Raw genomic sequence first — 23,819 nt, forward strand, 5'->3', positions numbered from 1 at the left:
GGACAGAAAAAGCAGGTGCTAGAGGAGAAATCTGGAGGTGCAGCAATGCTCTTGTATAGGAGCTTAGGTTTTAACTATTAGACCATACACAAACTTCTGAGGAGGGAAGTGCTAATGCCCTGAAATAGAAATTGTTGTAGAAACACTATGCAGTAGGAGTTGCAACATAAATGCACGTTCTACAGCTGCTTCAAGGATCAGGTGGGGTTTTTTGTAGTAATGTTTAAAATGCACTAATGTTGTAGGTGCTGGGTAACACATCGCAGTACAGGGAGTGTAATCTGAATTGCTTCTTATATAAGTATTCATAAAATAGCCATGTAAAATAGCAGAATATTTCAATTAAAACTCTCTTTGTCTTGTAGACTTGGATATAAAGCTGAAAAGCTTTGACCATTTATCAGTGATTCAATTTGCTAACCGTTGATTTCCAGGTTAATAATTTATTGAAAGGGCTTATTTATCTTCTCTGCTTTTAGCAATAAATTAGTTTTGCATTTGTAAGGCATAAAATTGATTTTTTTAAAATGATGTTACTACTTTAAGCATAGAGGTATCTTTAATGAGTCCAGTAAGGAAGACTAATATATTCCTTTCATTATTGTGCTGAGAGTGTTTTTAACTTGTTTCTTTCTTTCTTTTTCCTCCTCTCCTTGCTCTTCAACTCTGCAAGTTTGGGTTTGATGACAAAACAAGACTTGTAGACAAAGTAAGGCTGAATTGGCAATATGAAGAGGCCAAGAAAAGGTAATTAAAGATAAATCTATTGGGTTTTATATTTACTTCTGTGATTAACGTTTTCAAAGTAGAACTGGACCCAGCATCCTAGCTGAAATGTCTTTGGGAAGACTAATTTGCTCTCTATTGAGTAGTTCACAGATAATGAAAGTTTAGGTAAATATTAGACTTTATCATCAGATTATTATAATTGTTTGCAGAGATAAAGCTAAATGTCAGCCCTTTTCTATACTTGTATAAACATAAAATCATAGTGGTTCAGTTAAACTGTTTTACATTTTTTCACCCTCTCTCTCAAACCTAGATATAAACAGTCTTTAAATTTACACTTATCAGCCTGGTCTGTCAGGATACCCAAAGCTTTGCATACCTGTGTCTTAAGTTCAGTGCACTGAACCCATGAAGAAGAAAGAATGCTGAACTTCCTGTAAGATAAATGAAGATGTTCAGAGCTGAACAAAAGGGTACATAAAAATAAATGTTGAAATTAAGAATAAAGTCTGATAAAAATGATAAAAAGTATTACTTGAAATAGATTGATTCTTCACTAAGTCCTTCAGTCTAAATGTTTATTCTAAGTATTTTTCTTGTGGAAGCCAGTCTTGCAGTGTTTTTTCATTTAGCTTATTGAAGTTTTAAGAGTACTATCTACTTAAATATTTTAGTGGCTCCTCACTGAGCCCTATTGTTTTCAAACTATTTGCCACATATTCAAGACAATAGTGTGGGTACAGGTGATTACTTGAAGTCAGTAAATTAATGCACTCACAATTACTTTGATTTGTGCTGGTAGAATATTCTGTTACTTAATTTGACTGACACTTAAAAGATTCAATATAGTTAACATCAAAAAGCATAGTTTTAAAATTTGTATAAATTAGGATTTCTTTTTCTTTTCAATGTGTTCTATTCTACTAGTTTTTTACATCTCGCGGAACAAGATTTAGAAAAAGAAGTTAAATTCTTTTGCCTCTTTTTTTTTTATATCATAGTGACTTTTTCTTTGGGGGCATCTGTAATGCTGTCACATGTCTTGGCAAGAATTGGAAGTTTATAGGCAGTACACCATTTTGTTGTTCTTGGAAAATTTACCCACATTTGGACACAGTACAGGCTTCAAAAAATTAAGTTGGTACAAGCAACTTAGGTAAACACAGCTAAATCTTCAGGATTTGTAACTTGAATGGAAGTCTGTGTTATACATACTGTGTGTAAATACCAATGACTATTACCTAATAAAGGTTAATAATTGGGGGAAAAAAGAACGAAACAAAAATGTGTCCTGTGTTTGCTCACAGGCTAACTTAGCACTCAATAGTCCAGTGATAATTTAGCAACTTAGAGTTGATGGAAGAAGAATAATGGAATTTAGTTTTACACTGTTCATTTTAACAGAGCCACTGATGCTGTGAAGATTGTATTAAAATGTTATTAGTTCAGCTTTCTGACATAGTTTTTCTGTGTTTTTCAGAACAATTCTCTTCTTGTTTGTTTATGACAGGGAAAAGATGGAGTGCCGTTTTTTCGGAGGGGGTAAAGGGGTGTTGGGTTTTTATGGGTTAATTTTTTTTTAGTAGCGAAGCATTTCTCAGCTGGAAATGCCGAACATTTGTTTCTGCATGGAATGCAGTATTTCTGAACATCAGAAGTGAGCTGGTGTTTGATCTTAATTAAGTGTAGAAAATCTGGGTAACTAACCTTCCAACATGAGAATGGTGATTGCAGTAAGAGTAGTTTTGCTTTCCCAGGATAGCAGCTCTGACAATGGTCTGTTATTTAGCAAAAGCATGTTAGTTGCTTTAAAAGAGTAGCCTTATTCTGCCCAGTATGTTGTACGGAAGTAATCAGCTTTCAGCTTTTGAGTGGAACTGCACAAAGCTCATTGCCCCTACCAGTTATCTCTGTGGTTGCATTCTTCATTTATCATGCATTCCTTCCCCTTAGCTTGCTGGCATTTCTGTAGGGCTTTTGTCTCTACTAAATATCTTTGTGTTCATTCTCCCTTGGCTGGTGAAATATCTACTGTTACTGCACAGTGTGGGTGACGGAATGTGCTGCGATGGATTAAATCTACAAAGTAGAAAATTAAAATGCTACAGTATGTCACAGCTGTAAGGCAGTATATTGTCACTGCTTGCTTGTCAAGTGGGTGTTGAAACATACAGCAAAGAAGTACAACTGACAAACGTTTAATGGGAGACTTAAAATGCACTGTAGTAGAAAAGTACGTCCTTTCCCTGAAAGGAAAGCAGGAAAAAAGCTCCACAAACTGAAGGACAGAGTGCTGCATTTTAGTTGCTTTTGTGAATCTAGCCATATATAAGCAGAATATTTGTCTGAAGTAAAGTCTTTAAAAAATAAAATATTCTCTGTATATGGAGTTTAAGCAAGAAAATGCAGGGATTTTTGAATGAACTGCCTTGAGAAATTCAGGAGATGAGACCCAGTGACTGCAGAAGAGTTGGCTTGCACTCCCAAAATATCCTTCCTCCCTTAAAAAGGATAGTTTTATTTTAATTCCTCCTTCAAAAATCTCACTGACTGCTGAATGGTTTGGCCTTCACATAAATTAAGGCATTCACATAGCTTTTTTTCCCCCTCCATCACTTTCCCACTGGAAGGAAGTTGGATGATTTGCAATTTAATTTTTCCCATGAGTATTTCAGATGTTGTACACTGTGGGTTCTGACATTTCCAGCATGCTGGGGAAGAGATCCTCTGCCCTGTTTCTGATCCAGGCTCTTGGAGGAGTTTTGTAAATTCTGCTTTTTAACTCACCAATCATGCTGAAAGGAGGTTCAATCACTTCTCTTCTGCTCTGTACTCTTCCCCTTCTCCCATTATATCTAAATAAACTGTACCTTATTTCCATGAAATTGCTCCTCTCAGATCTGCCAGTGTGGCCCTCCAGAGAAGCAGGAGGGGGAGGGAGGACGGTCTTTTTGAACAGACAGCCCCAAGCTGCCTGGATAAATACTGTTTTTAGTTTCAGTTGCTATTTCAGTGAGACCACCTCTCATGAAAGCATTTGCACACTGGAAAATGTACCCCTCAAGCACTTTTCTGAATATCCTGCTTCATAGCACAAGAAATCAAAAGCAAATTGTTTTTCTTTGATAACTCTTAAGTTGTGCAGTTCAGTAGAATGACTACATGAAGTATACTAGCAAATGTTCATGAAATGTCATTGCTGCAGTGCCTCGTATCTGGTGAAGTGTGTTAACCAGTAGATGAAAAATAATTCCCCCAATAAGAAGCAACAAAAGTTTTAGCTGTGGGGTTTTTTTAAATTTTTTTTGTTTTTTTTTTTGTTTTTAATAGTCCAGTCTGATGTAGCTAACTTTAATGAACTAAAAATACATTCAAACGTCTTCAACCAGTTTACCTAGTTTGGGTAGTATTTATTTGTATCTTCTGTGAACTTGAATTCAAAGATGTTATTTTTCCATTCATTTCATAGAGGCATGCAGTGGATGTCAAGAGATTATATTAGCCTTGAAAAAACCTCTTCCTCAGATATGCTTAATATTTCTAGTGTTGTCTTCAAGGATGTTACTTCTTCCTGTTCAGTATAGTTTGTTGCAAACTTGTCTCATTTTGAAAATTAAATTTCAGTTTGACTCTAAAATCAGTAGCATAAGCAGAAGTGTGTCAGTGCAATTTGTGCTTATAGTGACGAAGTACATGTTGATTGGATATTGATAGCAAAATTCCAGTACTAATACAATAACATAGTCAAGTAGTTTCCTTTTAAAATTTATCTTGTATAGGCAGATTTCAAGGTTTAATTACCAAATCTCTAGTGAAATTCAGTGGATTTGTATGCTTTATTCTGCTGAACAAATCTGAAAATCTGATTTAAGGATGAAGTAATTTTTTTGATAGCCCATAAATACCTGGCTCAGCCAAACCTAAATCTCCCAGTGTTGGTTTATAAGCATAAAACATTTCCTTTGGGTTATAAAGGGAGTTTAGACATGCTTTTGAATTTCTTTTAAAGTTTTGTACTATTTCACCTGTGCATTCGGGAAAACTTGCTTTTAGCAGATTTTTGCTATTTTCCTAAAATCTGCAAAATGCCAGAGGACTCAAATGTTTTCATGAGTTTCTTAAGCCAATTTAAGACCTTGTTGTTATTGAATGAATTGGGTTGTCAGGAAGGCTGGGTATTGTACAAAGCCATACTCGTGTTGTCTGCCAAAGCTACAGTGGCACATACTTGCAGGAACAGCCAAAATAGACACAGTGGAGAAATTTCGTGAGCATTTGGCCGAGTTCCCCAGCTTCTTGTTCTTTCCATTTCTTTCTTTGTCTTTCTCTAGCGTTCCCCTCTTTGGATGTAAATCATAGTCCACACTCAAGAGGGTCAGTAAATACCAGAAATTACTAAGTTCTTACACCCTTCATTATGTGTCTTCAGTCCCACAGCCACCTCTGTTGGGTATTGCATGTGGGAGATATTCCCTATTTCCTGAAGTGTCAGAGAACTGGGTCCAATTATAAGCCTAGGGAAAAGATTAAGCAGGACTGATTTATGTGATCTTAGCCACTGTTTTCTTTCAAATAGGAACTAGAATATTTTCTTTATTTTATCCCCATTGGTCTTCTCATACCGCAGGTAACAGAGGCCTCAGTTCAAGAGTGGTATGGTATGTCAGCCAAAAGCCTAGGCCTTTAAATGTAGAGGAGTATTGTTGGGTTTCCTTTCTTCTCCTTGTAAAATTCAAACCATGGTAACTTTGAAGAACAAGTGCCAGCTATAGGGTACCCATAATTTGTCCATTTTACAAGCATGAGTTAATACCTTTGAATTGGTTCAGAGTATTTCCCTTCCCAAGACCCCTGTCTTGTTTATAGTCTGAGTAAGAATCAGAATGGGATAAATTGTAGTTGTAAATCACTCATCTCACAATGAGTGATTTTTACTCACTTCTTATGCTCTATTTAATAAATATCCTCTTGAGCTCAGCAATATAACTTCATTAGTGCTGAATTCAGATACCACCCTTGAAAGTGATTTTCTGGACATTAACAAAATCTTTAAGGTTCCTCAGGTATTTTTAGTGACAGACGGGTTGCCCTGTTTTGTCAGGGGGAGAGGAGCTGTGTAGAGCTATAATGATTCAGTCATGCTACTAAATTTAATAAATTTATGTCTAATTAAATTTTGGAAATACATGCCTTTTTTTCCTCATGATGTAGTTTGCCTAATAAACTAGTGTCTCTACTGATCTTCATCCTCATGCTATGTCTGCATTTTCTTGAATGAGACATCATTCTTAGATACCTAGGCTTGGCCATTTTCAGGGCAAGTGTGCCATTTCAAGTCAGTGTTTGCTCAAGATCACCAAGTTAAACCTTTGTCATCCCATCTGTGCCCCTCCCTTAACCCAAACTGTTATGTTCATCTCCATTCGAAATTTTAAAATACTGAATTAAGCACCAAGTTGGCCTGCCTACCTAGGGAACCAGTCATTTGATACCACCTACTCCAGTGAGGAATGCAAGCTCCCCAGCACTTGTTATGCAAGGATGGGAATGGGCAAAATGCCTGGAATGTTGATGGCTCAAAATTAACAGTTTTTTCCACAGGAATATGTTAAATGGCTGGATCAGTAGGGACCTCAGTATCTGGCTTTAGGCCAGATAAAAGCACTCTTTTGCAGTCACTACAGTTAAAAAATAGTATCTTTAAAATACTCATCAGGAAGGAAAAATGTGTTTGAAAAACAGAGGCTTCATAAAGGATCCTAAATATTTCTTTTTCCACTTTAGGTTACAATCTGTGTCAAGTCTTGATTTAAGTGGCTATTTTAAGGCAGGTTAATATATGCACTGAGTTTTACAACAGCCATTTTCTTCTAACTCGGCAGCTGTGAGAATGGCTGGTGTAGTACAGGCATAAAGTCTGGCATAGGCAAGCATAGTGAAATGGCTTATTCATGTATTTGTTGTGATTGGAAGAAACGTTTGTGTTTGAGGAGACAGATTGCAGTTATGGAACATACTTAAGAGGACTTTTTTATTAAGTTCTGAGCATAACTAAACATGGCTACTTCAATTTTTTTTCGTAATTTTGGGTGAATGAGACCATAAAAGCCTCAGGGGTGTCTTCTATCCACGGGGATAAATATTCAAAAGTTTGTCACTGGTAGCTTCTTGGAACAACTTACCATACAGAGGGATTCCCCAGTGGAAAGCAAGCAACAAAATTGCCCCAAAACTTCAGTTCATGTGCAAGAAGTAGAGGTTGCAGAAAACTGGCTTTTTGGTACTTCAACAGATTCCTGCATTATATAGTCTTTTCTGCCTGCTTTTTCTTTGTGTAAAGGGAAAACTGTAGAAACAAGAAGAGCTAGCTAAGAGTGTCGAGGGACTCAAAGTAAATACCTAATCAGATTTTGGAACTCTTCAGTGATACAAACCTTGTCCACAGCAGTACTTTCCCTTCTTTAATAACAGTATAATTAAGTTATTGTATGAGAACTTCCTACTTTCAAGGCATCACCATAACAGAAACTGAAGGGAAAAAACAAACTTTAAGCTGGAATGTCATACACAAAAGGAGTTATGTGCTCAGCAAGCTCAAGAGTCTAAATTAAAACCTCTTGTATTTAGTGAAGGTGGTGTTTTACTCCACAGACCAGTGGAATCACTGATTCACTAGCACTGAAAGAGGGGAATCTCTTCCCTGATCATACTTCTCTCTTCCTTGTTGTCTTCATTAGTGTTCATTTGTTCCTGTGGTGTGCTTCTTAACCAGCTCCCCCTGCAATGCAAAAATAACTAGCAAAACAATTGAGAGTGTTAAAATGAAGGAAAGGGTCAGTCCTTCAGCTATTTAATGGAGAAACACAGACTTCAGATGAATCTCGTCTTTTTTTGTCCACAAGCTGTGTAAAAGCTTATGAACACAATCAAATAGTCCAGGCTCATGTGATTCACACTCGTTTTCCAAGCTGTGATAACTCAATTGTACCGGAATTCTGTGATTCTGTTGAAAGGATCTTGAGTCCTTATTTGTTTCATTTGGCACTGAACACCTGAAAATCAAGCTCTTTGTGCTTCAGGAGTGTTTACTGAATATTTAACAGAAGAGCAGCCTGGGTAGGAGAGAGAAGGGATCCTGACCTTGCTTGCTCTTCCTGGCCCTGACATTTGGTCAGTGGGGCGAGGTGCTCTTCAGGAAGCTGCATCCTGGATTCATACACAATAGCTGAAGTGTGAAATACGTAGACTGTATGTATCGATCCACAATGGTGCCTTCAGTAGCTATTGGCAGGAAGTTTGTTATTAAAACAAGGAGGAGGAAATGGTATTGAAAGCCTTGATAAAGTATTCTGCTTCAGACAAAAATGTGACATAATACCCAATTTCTTTACTTGCTGAAATGAAATCTGAGGGGTGTGGGGAGATTGAAGTTCTTATTCATATATGGATGCAGTCACTGCAAAATTACTTATATTGATAGCTTATTCCCTTCCCCTGATAATAAGATGGCCAAATACTTCCCTGATGTCAGTAGGAGATAAACCTTATTGCATGAGCTTTTGTTTTTAGATGAGGGAAACGTTGCCTTCGTCATGTCGATACCTTTTCTTTTGCTCATAATCACATTATCACACTGTGAATCTTCTGCTTGTGTGTTATGTGCCTTTACCTTGCTTTTTAAAATTTTCTTTCTTACCAGATATTTTTGATAAAAGATTATTTTAATTAAAACCAATGAGCTATATCCCACTTTTATGGCTGACTTCAAAATGCTTTTGTTTATTTATTTATTTTATTATGTGCCCTATTTATTTAAAGGGTAGTAATCTTCTAGAGGTACTGATCTTTGTTTGAATGCTAACATTTCAAAGAGAAGATGAAACTGAGGTGTAAACTGCATAAATGTTGTACAGTTCTTGAGTTTCAAATGTTCGAAAATCAGAAAGCTAGGTTTCTCTTACTTGCCTCTAATTTTAGCTGTTAAATTCTAAAGTATCTAAATTGTCATTGCAAGACAAACATAAATACCTAACTGTAAGTGTTCTCCCTCTTATGCCAAAAGAAACATTCGTGAAATGTCTAGCTTTAGTGTTCTTGCTAATACTGATAGGAGTTCAAAATTTGTTTTTAAAAGAACATTTTCTTAAAATGTCAGCTGTGGAATTATTCTTAAAACTGTTGTTTCATGTAATGGTACAGCGTGTTGAGATACAAGAAACTACTTCTAACTATAAAGAGTACTAGAGAAAAAATCCCAAGTTAATTGCATATTTTATGATAGATTCATCTAAAGCCACTTGTATTTTGTAACCAGTAAGTCTTTTTTCCAGACTGATGTTTCTGTTTTAATGGCAGCTTTAAAATTTTTACATTTTCAAAATTTGTCATTTAGGGTAGCCTAATATTTTCAGCCCATTGAACCGTTCCTCTATGAGGTGGGACTTGATTTTATGGACCTGTTGCCACTAGTTAAGTGTCTCACCTTCTGCTTCTTCAAATTCTTACTGCACTTTTGAAATCCCAATTTAAGATCTGGTTGTAGAAGAAGGATGAATAAGAAAATGTTCAGCTTCATCAGCTGTACAGGCAGTAAACTCGAGCTCTAAAATATTAATTGGTGTATTACAAAATGACAACGGTGTGAAGACAGATGTTTATACAGTGGATAAAAACACTGTAGTTTTCGCACATCTACACATGTAGGAACACTTGCAGTTGTTTGCTGTTTTAAAAATACACAAAACAAATAAAAAACTTCTAAAATCTATCAACCAAACACAACCCTCCAAAAACAAGCCCACCTCAAAACCCAGAAACAATCCTCCCAAACCCCTCTAAATTTTCTTGGTTTGATATTTAGAAGAAAAAAGGCACAGGCATTAACAGGCTTCACGTTCTGATATATTTCCTCTTGTCTTTCTCTCCTGCATTTTGAAATATATTTATTCTCCTTTGAAGAGTTTCGAATATACAACAGCAGCTGGCCTTGCTGGATAATGAATCCTGGCCAGGAATGGCTGAAGCAGACAGGGACCGTCTTCAGCTCATCAAGGAGAAGGAGGCTCTTCTCCAGGAGCTGCAGCTCATCAGTCAGCAAAGACGATCCCCAGAAGACATTGCACGTTTGGAGGAAGAAAAAAGACGCTTGGAGGATGAAATTCAGCGAGCTCGAGCAACGTCTGCTCATGGGGCCACTGAAAGGTTTGGGAACTTGAATTGTTTTCTCCTCTATTGTGAGATCTATGTAGGCAGCTTCAAAAGGAAGAGTGGGGAATTTCATTGTGTTTAAGGAAAAAAGTAAGTTGCTAGAAAAAAAATTAGTTTCAAAAAAGTAGAAGACCACTCCTGTCACTATTTAATTCTGTCTTGAACTTTTCTGAAGCAGAGTTGCAGGGATGTCGACTAGGTTGTTTTCCTTTCATTCATCTAAAAATTCTGAATATGAAGAAGAAATCTGAATAGAATCTTGAAAGATGCTTGGAATAGGTCTGAGTGATACTGTCTGATAACAGAGACCTGAATGACTGTAGTTGGATAGTGAAAGATTTTTCTGTTCTTTGCAGTGGAGTAGTAGTCATCTCCAAAAGCATCAGAACAAAGATCCTTTGCTATATTTAGTTTCTGGCCTATAACAGGAAAGTTAAATGATTACGGTTTTGCTGCCTTTTATATACAATAATTTTCATTTGCAATCTCAGCAGTGGGAACATATCCCAGTTCTGGCATTCAGAGAACATAGTAAGCAAAGTCATTCTTGAAAACTTAAAAATTGAGTTATATATAAAATAAACAACCCGAAAACATATTAGTGGAAACTCAGTGTTTATTTCAAAGTTGCTGAGCTTTTCCTGTAGCCAGAGAAAAGGACAAAACGTCTTAATCTCTTTTTACTATAGACTGCTTCCAGGGAAAGCAAGAAACTGCTTGTTCTTGCTTCTCATAAATAGTGGTAAAACCTCAGCTTTGACACTTCAGTAAAACCTACAGGAACCAGCTTTAATGTGATCTGTGTAAAGGTTAATATTTAAACAATTAAGACACTTTAAAAATATTTGAAAGTGCTTTCCATGTGCAGATTTTGGCAACTTCAGTTTCTTTGAAAATGCTTACTTCAGACAGCAAATTCAGGCAATAAATAGAAAATTCACAGCCAGCCTACAGGTCAGTGTAATTTATTTTGCAATTTTTGCCATATTGTTACGTTGGTTTTCCAGCTTAAACTGACAGAAAAGGGAGTTCACTTTACTCTGTCGTGTAGTAAGTTTTATTTGTTGTTTTTGGGCTCTCATGTTAGGTAGTGCATACTGTGTTGGCAAGAAGACTAAGCTATTTTTCCATGGAGTTCATGCTGTGGAAACCAGCATTCTACTGTGGTACTTGATATTTCAAATGCTAGCAGAAAGTTGAGCAGAAGTCAGAATAATACTGATGGACATTCTATTTTTTATGACAAATTGGAGGAAAGCTTAACTATTAGTAGCCCTGATTTTTTGTTTGTTTTAGACTCAGAAATAACCAAAAATATTTCTAATTCTGCTTTTGTATTTCCACTTTGTTCTAATTGTGAAATACAAAGGTGTTTCTTTCTTAAATAATTAACACTTCTGTTACTGAGTTTTAAAGGCACTGATCTGAATGAACTTAAAATCTGTATGACAGATGGTTTTGTTCTTTTTTTTTGTTACAGTGTTGTTTTTGTTAATATTGGCTGACAGCCTTAGTTGGAGGCCTTTCTTACCTTTTAGCACAGGTACCTACCCTTCAGCATCTATCACTATGGAGTGTAGGTTCCTAAGTTTGTTTTTTATAGTAGATGGTGTGAATATGTCTGCTTCCACCTGCAAGGTTTTCAATCGGTTTAGTTTCTTGTGTACATTTGTCCGTTTCTTTTGGTTCCTGCGTGCAGTGCCTGTATGGTGTAAGTTTGCATAGCTGGGCTGCAGCTTTCCTTAACCTGGCCACTAGTTAACCTGGCCTAGGGTGCACAAAGGGAGGAAAAAAACTTGAGAGGTGCTGTTTTATCCAGGAGAACTGGATAAAACAGTTTTCTGTTGATTTTAAAAACCTTTCTGTTGATTTTTAAATCCTGTTCATTAACATTCTAGCAGCTGTCTTTGCAGCTGAGGAAGGTCTGAGGCAGCCCAATAACTTTGATCTTCTTTCTCCAAACTGTTTGTTTTTCCAGCCACCTTGTGATGTAGGGCTGGAGCTGTAACTTTCCTGGACATATAAAATGTACAACACAAACCAGAATACTACCCTGATATTATCTTGAAGTTCAGTGGTTTGGCTTGGAAAAACAAAACATCGGGAATATAATTCTGGGTCCAGAAAAAGAGTAGATGGTAGATAAAATCTATTATTTGAAATTCTAATAATGTCAGAATACTGAAGTTAAGATCTCTTATAGGTGTGTGAGATTGATGGCATTACAGTTACATTCCATTTGTATTGTGGTAGTGGTACTGACTAATTCAGCTGCTTGCTATTTAGAATGGGCAAAAAATAAGTTGCAGCTTGAGATTTTTCTCATAACGTCGTAGTCAAGATGCTGTATCGACTGCTTAAGTATAATGATAAATAAATGCCCCTGAAACACATGGAACAAAAGGTTAAATTTGACATAGGTGGTTATGCTTAACAGAAGTCCTTCAAAATTTTCTTTTTATCTTTGAAATTTTACACTAATTGTCATGGAATATCTTTTTTTTGTGACAAGGTGGAAGGGCATAGTATTTTAGTAGCAGAATCAGGTTGATGGCAAGAGAAGAAAAATAGTCTTGTAGAGTCTGATATTTTTACCTAGGACTTCTTATGAGTGCTAATTGCTTTAATGTATTTTTCAGCATCATGACTCTTACATTATAGTTTAATTACTTTTCTTGTCTGTGAATTCTCCTGGAGTCTTGGTTCTTGTGTTCTTGCTGGAATTACCATCATTGCATATCAGAGCATAAATTAAAACTTTTCATTAAACAGTATAACTTTTTTCAGTGTTCCAAACTTCAATACATTGATGTTTTTCCACACTTGGGAAGCTGCTAGCACTTTTTGAATACTACTGTGATGAAGAAAATAGTAATATGTATGTTTTTAATTATAGGATACTGTTACAGGAAAAGAGAAATTGTTTGCTTATGCAACTAGAAGAAGCTACACGTTTAACCTCATATTTACACTCCCAGTTAAAAAGGTAAGTTATGTAAAACCAGCAGGTTTTGAAGGAACTACAGCAGAGAAGAATATTAATAATGTATGAAGTTTATCTTTTATACTTCTGTGTATGTATGCCAAGTAAATTAACTTTTCACTACATTTATACACTTTGCTCTGTGGAATGTGATGATTTGGATGAAGTTTTATAAATTGTATTAGTGATGGCTATTTGGGTACATCATTAAGTGTAGCTGGGAATTTTATATGTTACCTTACTTTCTGAAAAGGAGATAAGTTCTTAAAATCTGTTGTAATATTGTTACAGTTTCACTATGGGCAGATACCATTCTGTTAAGTTCTCTGGTTTCTTAATATTCTGATACTTTCAAAGGTAGGGGTTTTTGATGGCTGGTAAGATGACAAAATTTTGCTATTTAAATACGAGAATGTGTTAAGACCCACACCAAAGTTCAGAATGTTTTGTGTATTCACGCTCACAGCTGCCTTTTGAGATGCAGCTCTTGGGATTCCTCAGTTTAACACCACAGCAGCATCAAAAGCTCAGTTCCTGCTGAGTTCCTGTCTCACTTCATCTCTCTCTGGCACTAATATTCTTCTCCCCCTTAACTGAGAATGGTAAGAGGAAGTGAAATAGGATTCATCCTAAAGTCTTTTTATTTTGCATTGTAAAAACCTGTGAGAGTGAGACTTACACAGCAGTTTGTTAGGACTTTGCAAATCCCTTTGCACTTCTTCTCCCTGGATTGTTTATGACCAATCAATAATGTAAATTTGAGCTGGATCATGGTAGTTGATCCTTCCTGGCTTTACCTTGAGTTTGCTGAGCTAGAGCCTGCTCTGGCCTCTTTTCTGCCAAATCACAGCTGTTTACATGTTGGATGAAAGAGTAGGCTCATCCTACTCTTGGATGTTGTTGGACTGTTGTCTTCAGGCACTTAGCCCTGGTCTGTCACGTGTACTGCTCCAGTCATGGCTGTTCTTGAGACCAGGGCTAGAGACATGAGCTAGACTTTAAAATGCCAAATCATCCTTTCCATGTCACCATAGTGAATACATTTAAAATTGCTTGTGTAATCTGGATTAGTGTTTTAATGTCTGCATTGGTAGTTCTGATTATATTTGAAAGGACATCTTTGTGTTTTCTCTTTCTTTGCATGCCATAGTCTGTCAGCTAGCACCCTCACCATGTCCTCTGGCAGCAGCAGGGGATCCCTGGCCTCCAGTCGAGGATCCTTGGCCTCCAGCAGAGGCTCCCTCAGCTCAGTCAGCTTCACGGACATCTATGGCCTTCCCCAGTACGACAAGGCAGACAGCATTACAGACTACGGGCAGCACTTGCGCTTTGACATCATTCCCTTCGAGGCTCTCACCAAGGACGTGCCCTATGCCGATCCCATCGGACACCCCAATTTCAATAAGCAGCGGAGGTCTCTGGATACGCCGCAGTCCCTGGCGTCGCTGTCGTCGCGGTCCTCCTTGTCATCGTTGTCTCCTCCAAGCTCGCCTCTGGACACCCCGTTTCTCTCTGCATCACGAGATTCTCCATTGGCTCAGATGTCAGAGGGGTTTGAGGAGATTGCAGGCATAGGAGCCCTGGAAATGCTCAGGGCTCAGACCACAGCTTTGGGTGATGATGATGCACAAGGCACGAGCTCATCTCAGACGTCTGCTTACCCTCTGGACAGTGAAGGGCTGCGAGAAATGGGACCACACCTGACTGCAGTCCAAACTGGTGGAGGTGAGTTTTTGGATATTATTATTTTGCCACATTGTCTTAGAAAATGTCACACAGACCTAAGCATGCCGGCACAGTAGAGATTGTTCCTGAGTTAGACTTATTTTACTACCATCAGGTAAAAATTGCATGGTAGGTGTTACCTGTTAAAAGCCTGACCAAAACACAGGAAAATCCCCCAAACCCAAACTCTAGTTTTAGGGCAAAGAGGTGCAAGAATAGAGAAATCCTTGTCAATAGATCATAAACCAGTGGTGAATTGACTGGAAGAAAGGGAGTGGACTTTCTTTGGAGTGTAGCCTTTCAAAGACCTAGCAAGAATGAGTAAAGTATTAGTAAGAAAAAGTATGGGTTAGTTACTTCTGAGGCCCCCATTTGTGCTGATGTTGCCTTTATTCTGATAGTGGAAAGGAAAACAAGCTCAGGAGAGATAGATAGGAAATAACAATCAACTATTCCCTACAAAAAAATCTGAACACAAAACATGAGGTGATGCTTTTGACTGTGCTTGAAGGCTGGCTGACTACATGCCAAATTTGTACACACTCCAGCCCAGGTTCCCTTGTCCAAGTTCTGTGAGGAGCAGAAGCCACCATGGCATGGCTGTAATGAGAGCACAGTGCACTCATGAGCAGGTGTTTCATCAGCAAAGGAGCATCTTTTGTAGGGGATGTGTGAGGTGTTGTGCATCTTGGCTGGTTGTTTCTGAGCACCCATGTGTGCTCTGATGGCAGAGGGGTGACGGATGCAGCTAGCATAGAACGTGCACTGTTGGCTTTTCCTTTCCTGCTGGACTGTCAAACTGAGGGACTTGCTTTAGCTTGCCTTGGCAGAAGCTTCTGAAAGCACTACAGTTGAGAAACATAAATTAGAGAAATCAAAAGAGGAAACAGAAAACTTTTGAAAAAAATGAAACAAAATTAAAAGCCTGACCATACGGGCACATGACAAATTTATTTTCCTGTTTCGACCAACCAAATGAACTGCTCTTAATAGGAAAAAGATAATCATGATAACATTTTTGTTTGTTGACTTGCTTGCTTTTTTAATAAAAACCATACTAGTAGAAAAAGCCTTTTAGAGTTTAGTTTAATATTTAATGTTGTGAATCCCATCTCATTTCTATATCAGAATTCCGTGTTAGCATTGTGTAGAATGTTGCATTAGGGACTCATGATGTCAGGAATAATATGAACTATAACCAGAGAATGGATTATATTATCCTACCAAAATCTTTCTTGGCAAGTGATAATACAAAGGAATATTGATGGTATTTACAGAAAACCTTTCAGGTTTTCATTTTAAAAAAGAAAACATTGCCACAGTGCTAAAAAGCCTGTATTGTTCAAAAGCATTTGAGTCTAGACTTACCTAGTTTCCTTAATGCAGCTAGCACTGCCAGAAGATACTGTAGCAGAATTTACTTTTACTAGCTGTAAACATTTCTAGTGCCCATACTGTAGCTTTCAGACCAAAATAAACAGAATTCCAGAGACCAGAATGAAAACTTGTGCTTAAATTAGTGCTGTGAAGAGGCTTCCTGGGGCTTTCTTTAAACCTCAAATCAGACCGCAGCATGTCTTCACCCATTGTGGTAAGTGAAAGTATTTAAGTAGTTCATTTATAGCTTGTATGTGTTTCCTAGAAGTGAAGGCCTAGTGTGAGGGCCTAGGCAGCAATACAGGATGGAGGGCAGCTTCCTGCTTTGATTTTCCTTTATTCAGTTCTCTGCTGTGTTTCTACACATCTCACATTTGTCTGAAAACCTCTGTGCTTAACCTGCTGTCAGTGCTGCAGCGTCCAGCTCCTAGCCCAGGCGTTACAGCTTTTCTCTATGTACAATGGAGTATTTTGTGTTGCTTTTTGAGGAAGAATGTATGGTTAAAAGGTAGCCAGGCTGCCTTCTTTTGAGACTTTTTCATTTTTGATATTTGCATTTGGAAACAATTCCTTAAAAATATTTAACCTTGCTGATTTTTGCCTGCTTTGAGTTCCACACTCACTAGCTGGTGATTTGGAATTGTAATGCAGTTGTTTGCAAGTAGCAGTTGGAAGTTTTGAAAGTTATTTTGGTTTTGTACTCTTTTCCTGGAAGAATTGGATGGAGCATCCAGCTTGCATGCCAGAGCTGAGAGCTGGCAGATGCTGGGGTTTTGGGTTTCTGCGAGGTACCATGCAGTGTACCCTGCTGCTGCCACCCGATGGCCTGGCAGCAGAATGCTGTGCTGCAAAAACAGGAGGTCTTGGTTCCCACAAACCTTTGCATGCTTCTTCACTAGGAAGAGCATGAGGTAATTTTGCTAATTTGCAAATAATGGGGGCTGGGAGGGTTAGCACTGAATAAACTGCATGAACTTTGCACTGATGCAGCACTTGAGCAAGTTCAAGGGGTTCTTTGGGAACTGCAGTTTTGATGTTCAGTTGCTGATATGCTGTTTTATTGTTCTGCATCTGATACAGGGTTACATTGTGAGATAAGTTTTCATGTGTGGAGGGAGGGACTATGCTTGAAAAGTTAAATCCATCATATTTATAAAGCTGTGAGTGGGAGGAAACATGTTAATTAAATACTGGGCTTGAATATCTTCACTTTCTCTTCTATATACCAAGTCTTTCAAATGCTAAATTTCTTTTAATGCCTTAAGTAATCTATTGTTTATAAAATACTGTCAGAGATCTAAAGGGTGATTTGTCACTGTATGCTTTTTGTCTTGTTTCTCATGCGGCACAACAGAAAAATTTACTGTAAGTGAACCTGAAATTTCTTATTGTGTGTTTTTCTGTGTGATGTGTTGGTTGTTTTCTTTTGGGGTGAGTTGTTTTGTTTTGTTTTTTTTTGGAGTTGCATGAGAAGAATCAGGAGATTCTGCTACATTTGGTTTTGTTTTATATTTTGCTGTATCTGTTTAATCATTATGGCATACTTAATTTTCTTGCTACGTCAACTAAACAACACATTCACAGCTGCAGTTAAATTCCTGGGGAAAGCGTTCTTTGACCTTCAGCTTTATTATATAATAGTAATGTCTGACAGCCTTATGGTAGATAAGGTCTGTTTTTGTCTCAGATTAGTATTTATGAGAGTATTCTACTCTTTTATTAGTGCATTTTGAGCTGACATGCAGTATTTCTACTCACCTAAGCTTGTGAAACATGCTTTAGATTTATTTATGTGATTTCTTAGCAAATGAAAGTTTGGACAGCAAAATTTGCTTTGAAGTTCACTTTTTCAACTAATGATAATGAGAATGCTCTTTCATTCAGGGCTGTCTTATATTTATCAAGCTTTGGCACCCAGTAGTTCTGGAAAATTATATCTGTTGTTTACTGATTTTTTTTATTTAAATAAGAAAATGTAAGGTAATGGTCTGTCTTAGAAACCTAATTTTTAAACTATTCCTTAGCTTCCAGCATTGCAAAGTCTGTACTAAACTTTTTTCTTAAATCAAAATTTGGTGTGTCTTTGATCTTGACCAATTTTTCCTGCTGATTTTTTACACCCCCCCCCCCCTCCCCCCTTCAGTCAAGGGGATATTCTGGTGTATCTCTCCCAAAGTGGCTGTGGTTATTGAATGCTTCCATGGCCTGCAGACAGAGAGCAAATCACTGTCAAGTTGCAACATGGTTGTAATGTGTCAGCTTTTCATTTTAATATATTGGTGCTTGAGACCTGCTTTTCCTTCCAGCCAAACTGGGAACATGAGCCTCCCAAGGACAGAGTCCACAGGATCTTTCCTCTGCTACATTTATACAAAGTGTTCACGTAGGGGGTGAGCCAAGGGCTTATTTGCAAAAAGAAGTTGTTGTAGTACAACTTGTAGAAATTAGTACAGAAATTATAGAAGCACTTCTAAAAGGAAAAAAAACTTTTGTGAAGTTCAACCTCTTTCCAGTGATGTAAAATTTTGGAGAAACTTTAATATGTAGATGTCTCTACAGATTGCTAGTGCTTCATGATTCTTAGGATTCTTCAGAAATACCAGTGGCAGAATATACTTCATAAATACCAGACAGTGAGGTAGGCTTACCAAATCAAAAGTCCTGGGGGAAAAAAAAAAAAAAAAAAAAAAAGAGGATAAAACCAAACCAACCAAGCAAACAAATAAACCCCAATCTAAACAACCCACAAACCCACCCCTTTTGTACAAGTGATAAAGAGGAGAGCATGGTTCAAATACAATTTTTGCTTTGTGTGCGCTCACTTGAACTTGGCTCTCATTTGTAGTGAGGATGTCATGAGTAGCACTGCACAATGTGTACAAGATGTACAAGCAGGGTGGGATGGGGAGGAGTGGTGGCTCTTTCCCTGGGTGCAGAGACAAGTACAGGTTGGGCTGTTCCTAGCCAGCAAATATATTTCCTGAATACCTAAAGGTAACTAAATCCTTCATTGAATTTGGAGGAGAGGTCCATAGGGCTACGTATGAATCCAAAGGACAGAGACGTGGCTCTGCTATTATATAGGAGTTTTAGCTCCAAACAGGCTGAGGTGATTTTTGTAACACCTTTGGTAACATGCTGCTGTTAGTGGCCTGGTAACAGGAATGTATCTTGGGCTGGCACAGAACCTGCTGGGCTTGGTGCACCTTCTCTACCAGTTCCACAGTGGGTTAAAGCTGACCTTAGCCAGAGCCTTCTGTTGATAGCAGCAGTGTGGTTGTGTTGATCTGGAAGAGTTTTATCAAGTTCTCCTGTCCTAATGTCCTGTCCTGGTGGTGCTTGGGTGGAAAGTGAGGTGGTCACCATGCAGGGGGGTGGCTCATGATAATGTGCAACAGAGGCACTTAACAAGTTGTTACTTTGAGTAAGACATGCTTCATCCCTTATTGGGGCTGTAAGCTGTAAATGTCAGCTGGTGCTTGTCTCCCATGCAGTGTGCTACCATCACTCTGCTGGAACTGTCAATGCTTCCATGCTGTCTTAAGTTTGTAAGCATGAGCAAAAGCAAATAAAATGCTTTCCTGCTTTGAGGACAGTCATTGAACCTTAAGTAAAAGAGGGTAAAAGTTCTTCTCTGCACAGTGAAGAAACTGCACTTCACAAGTCTGTTTAGTGGTTTTCTCTAGGACTCAAAGGAAAACAACCTCAAGTTAGGAGATATTGTTAAAGTGTTGAAGTCTTTTCTGTGCAGTTCTTGAACATTACTGCTTGTGCACGTACTTTAAAGGATCGGTAGCTGCTATGCCTACTTGCCTGTGCGAAACCCAGTGTATAACATGATTTTGTTGGTACACTTAAAACATGAAAGTGATTGCTGAGTTGCTGTTTATTGTGTGGCTGGTGATTCAGGGAAGAGTGGCAAAGATGGTTGAACATTGCTTCCTCCTTCCCCCGGTCAGTTTTCAAAGTAATTCACCAAGAATTTAAAAAAAAATGGGTGATCTGAGTGAGCTGGAAAACACTGGTTCTTTTTGATAATGCCTCTCAGACTGTAAATAAAAGCTGCTATTATGTGATGGTATAAACAGTATGCTTTGAGACTTTGTATTAGGAAACAAATGAGAACAAAACCTCACATTGTATTATCAGATAACTTTAAAAAAGAATTAGCCTCTGTGTTTGTTTTCAACCTATTGTATATTCAGTAGGTAAATCTGAAAAGCTTAGGATATCATGTGTACATACGTGAATTAATGTAAGTCTTCCTTTGGGAAGGAATTACTTTACCAGAAAAACATTTAGTAACAATACAATTGGTTTATACTTAGTCTTGTCACAGAGCAATTAGCCACAAACTTCCTTCCTTAATTCTCCCACAGAAAATCTCCGGTCAATCCTATTCTAGGCTTTAAACTTAAAGTTAGAAGAAAAAAATCAGTGAACTGCATTTGTGCTGTTTTGCTGCTAGTTTTGATACAATACATGTTTCTTGTTTAATTGTGAAGAAGTTGCCTTGAGCTGATGTTATTGTCCCTTTTTTCTCCATGGCAGCTGTAACTCTGCGCGGAGACAGCGGCAGAAGGTCGGAGAGGAGAGCCAGGCGAGTTTCAGCATGTCTCTCAGATCATTCACTGGCTAGTGACAGTGGCGTGTTTGAAGCTTTAAGCAAAAGGTCAGGTGTATAAATGCATAGTAAGCTGGAAATATTCCTGTTCTGCCACACGGCCCAAAAGAATTAGTTGTGAATTTATGTGTAGGCTTTCAAAATTGCTACTTATTAGTAACATAAAACTACTAGATGGCATGTTTTAAAGGAAATAAGCTTTTTACATGCAGTCCACTGTCATCTTCAAGTGCCAAGTCCCTTTTGCTTTTTTCTCTCTGACATTTTAACATCGTATGTTCCTTGAAAGATAGTTTTCTCATCCTGTTAATCATAAATCAGTAATTTTATTTCAACCATCTGTAACAAAACAAAATTATACAGAGTGTGACTTACAATTCTGAGTATCATGTGATAAAAGTATAACTTCAAGGAAGAAATATGCAAACTTCAAACTTTTTGACTTTTTGTCAAAAGCCAAAAACCATGTAGATTGACCAAGTGATTGAAGGATGTAGAAAGACATGTTACTTAATACAAGCGTTTTAACACAGGAAGAAGTAACTAGGAAGAAGATAAGATTTTGAGGATGCTAAAGACAAATGGAAGACAAAATAAATACTAAAATAACCTAAATATTTTGAAAGACTAATTCTAAAACCTCAATTTTTACAATTGTGAATTACTACTACTGTATGTTTTTGTATAGATGTCTCAATTCCTTCTACATTACCAGTCCCTCCTGTATTGCTAAATAATTGCTTATATCCACAAATCACAGAATAAATGCTAGTTCATCATTTAGCAGCTTAGGTCACTGTGTAGTTTACAGTACTTTCTGTTCCTGCAGGAATGAAGATCTGGAAGAGCCTGTTTATGGTGATGCTGCCAGTAATGAAGAACCACAAATACATGTTGGATTTCTGTGAGTAATTACTCCTCTTTCTCCCTGTCAGCTCTACAGGAATTGCTCACTACTTTTCTTGCTTATGATTTTTTAGCTTTTTAATAAACTAAATCATGGTGGGAGTTTTTAAGAAGTTTCTGAACTGGCATCCAAAGTTCAGTGGTTGTACAGATTAGTCAGTCATGTGCCACTTTGTGTTGGGGATATGGTTTAATCAAAGTTCATTCAGTGTCCTTTCAGTGCTGACTGTTAGAAGGGCCTTCATTACTTCTTCCAGTAGCATTTATTTTCATTGTCTGGGCCATTAATGTGGGTGTGAGTATGGGTATAGGGATATGTCTCTGTACGCAAGACCTTTTTATGCCAGATAAAGGAGTATTACCTTAGGAAAATCACAGGTGAAGAGACACAAATACAGTACAGTCCCAGCTGTACAATACATCTTTGAAATCCAGTGCCTATGGCATGCTCTTATTGGTAGTGGAAGTAGCCTGGGAAAGGGCAGACTATTGTCATACAAGACAGGGTATCATATCTTAGCCCTCCAGAATCCTTTCTTCCCCCTGGAAACTTATTCCTAAGATTGGAAGTTTTTAAAATATCAACCCGGTTTGTTAGTGGCATTTCAAAATTTGTACTGATGTGAAAGAGTAGAATTTTAAAATTTGTTTTCAATAGCTCATGAAAATTATGCAGATGGATTTGTCTAATGTAACTGATATGTTGTTACACATGCACACACACAAATGCAAACTGTGTAACTGTTTAAAGAATGTATTTGTTAAAACCTGTTTGCTGTCAAGAGGCATATGAAGGCCACTTGTTAATTTCAAGCTGAATAATACTTAGTTCACTTAGTTCTATTAACTTTGTTACTGTAGCTAATGCTCTTGATTGAAACTGATTTGTGCAAGAAATTTGTTTAACAAAATGTGCTTTTATAGTCTTTAAATCTGTTTAGTCTTCATTTGTATTTCTTAAGCAAATTATCAATGATTGGTGACTAACACAGAAAATTTGTTTTCCAGGCATGACAGTGGAAGCGAATGTCTGCTAGTCCATGTATTACAGCTGAAGAACTTTAATAGTCTGGTTGTTAAAGAAAACTGCAAAATGTAAGCTTAAATTTCACCCAGAGTGATCATTGTTTGTTTTATGCTGTAGTTATAAATACCATAGATTTAATTGGCTTCATTCAAAATTAAGCCATTTCTGGAGAAGATAGTATGTCTTAATTTCCGTGAGGAAAGGGTTAATGTTCTGTTCACAAAATATCCCTTTTATACAACTTATGTCAGAATATTCAGGTAACAAGTATAGTCTCTGTGCTCTTTCATGTTTATTATGCAGAGGAAAGTTTGTTCAAAAATATCTGTGATGTTCCAGACTATGCTTAGTTAATTTTTCTCAATACCTGTGGCAACATCTATATTAATCAGTAAGAGGTCTACCTTGCCTTTTATCTTTAAGAGAGAAAACCACACCAGAAAAAATGCTAACAACAGCAAAGGATCTGCAGGCTTTTGTGGCATGTACAGCTCTCCTTGAAAGGCCTTCTGATAACACAAGTAGTAACCAAGAATCAGTACAAAAGATTGAATTTGTTAACCTCTTGACAGCTTGTGCTACTTTTTCAAATTTTGTATCACACATAAAAAGAAGCTTAGTTTATTCTAATAAATGTTTCTTACTTAATCAGTGTTGTCATAAAACACTGTTTTATCTAGAGATATGTATCTTAATATATTTTAAAGAAATTCAACATGTAAAAATTGTTGATCTTTATCTCTGGGAGAGGTTGTTTGAAAGCAGGAAAATGGAGGTATGATAACATTATTGTATTGTTTAATAAGTCCTTTGGTGGGAGGTGTTAAATAGAAATACATCTCCCTGAATTGTTCTTCATCGGGAACTTCACCATGCTAAATCTGCAAAACTGCAGTTGAAATTTTTCATGGCAGTTAGTATATTAGTGTTGGGTTTCTGTTCTGTTTCAGTGTGAGTGCAAGGGCACATGATAGGGAAAAATGTGAATATTGTGTATTACTCAGACATGATGCTTGTCATCAGAAGAAGAATAAGCATCATCTAAAGAAGGTAGTAAAGTAGAGTCACCAAAAAAAAATGTTAGTCCAAAGGGTTTGTTGGACATTATCATCAAGGCAAGCAGGCATCTAAATGACTCAAAATGCAGTTCTGTTCTTCATCCTTCTCAACCCTTTGCTGTAATCAAGAAATTGCTTTGCTGCAGGGTTAATTGATTAGCCTAGTCAAAAAGTAAGTTTCTA

At 37.3% G+C, this 23,819-nt stretch overlaps 1 protein-coding gene across 3 annotated transcripts in view; it reads left to right on the forward strand.

The window, feature by feature from the left end:
- The window catches only part of WWC3 (WWC family member 3), a 99,568-nt gene that overhangs the window by 60,763 nt on the left and 14,986 nt on the right, over positions 1–23,819 (forward strand). For 2 of the 3 annotated variants that reach the window (XM_059839737.1, XM_059839735.1), the window contains exons 8-14: positions 674–747; positions 9,688–9,930; positions 12,833–12,922; positions 14,070–14,644; positions 20,573–20,693; positions 21,475–21,549; positions 22,560–22,646. In XM_059839737.1, the coding sequence (XP_059695720.1) occupies positions 674–747; positions 9,688–9,930; positions 12,833–12,922; positions 14,070–14,644; positions 20,573–20,693; positions 21,475–21,549; positions 22,560–22,646 (1,265 nt within the window). The remainder of the gene's footprint in view (positions 1–673; positions 748–9,687; positions 9,931–12,832; positions 12,923–14,069; positions 14,645–20,572; positions 20,694–21,474; positions 21,550–22,559; positions 22,647–23,819) is intronic. The other variant, XM_059839736.1, reaches the window with a different exon arrangement.

Source organism: Haemorhous mexicanus, chromosome 2, assembly GCF_027477595.1.
Source record: "Haemorhous mexicanus isolate bHaeMex1 chromosome 2, bHaeMex1.pri, whole genome shotgun sequence".
Classification (NCBI taxonomy): Eukaryota; Metazoa; Chordata; class Aves; order Passeriformes; family Fringillidae; genus Haemorhous; species Haemorhous mexicanus.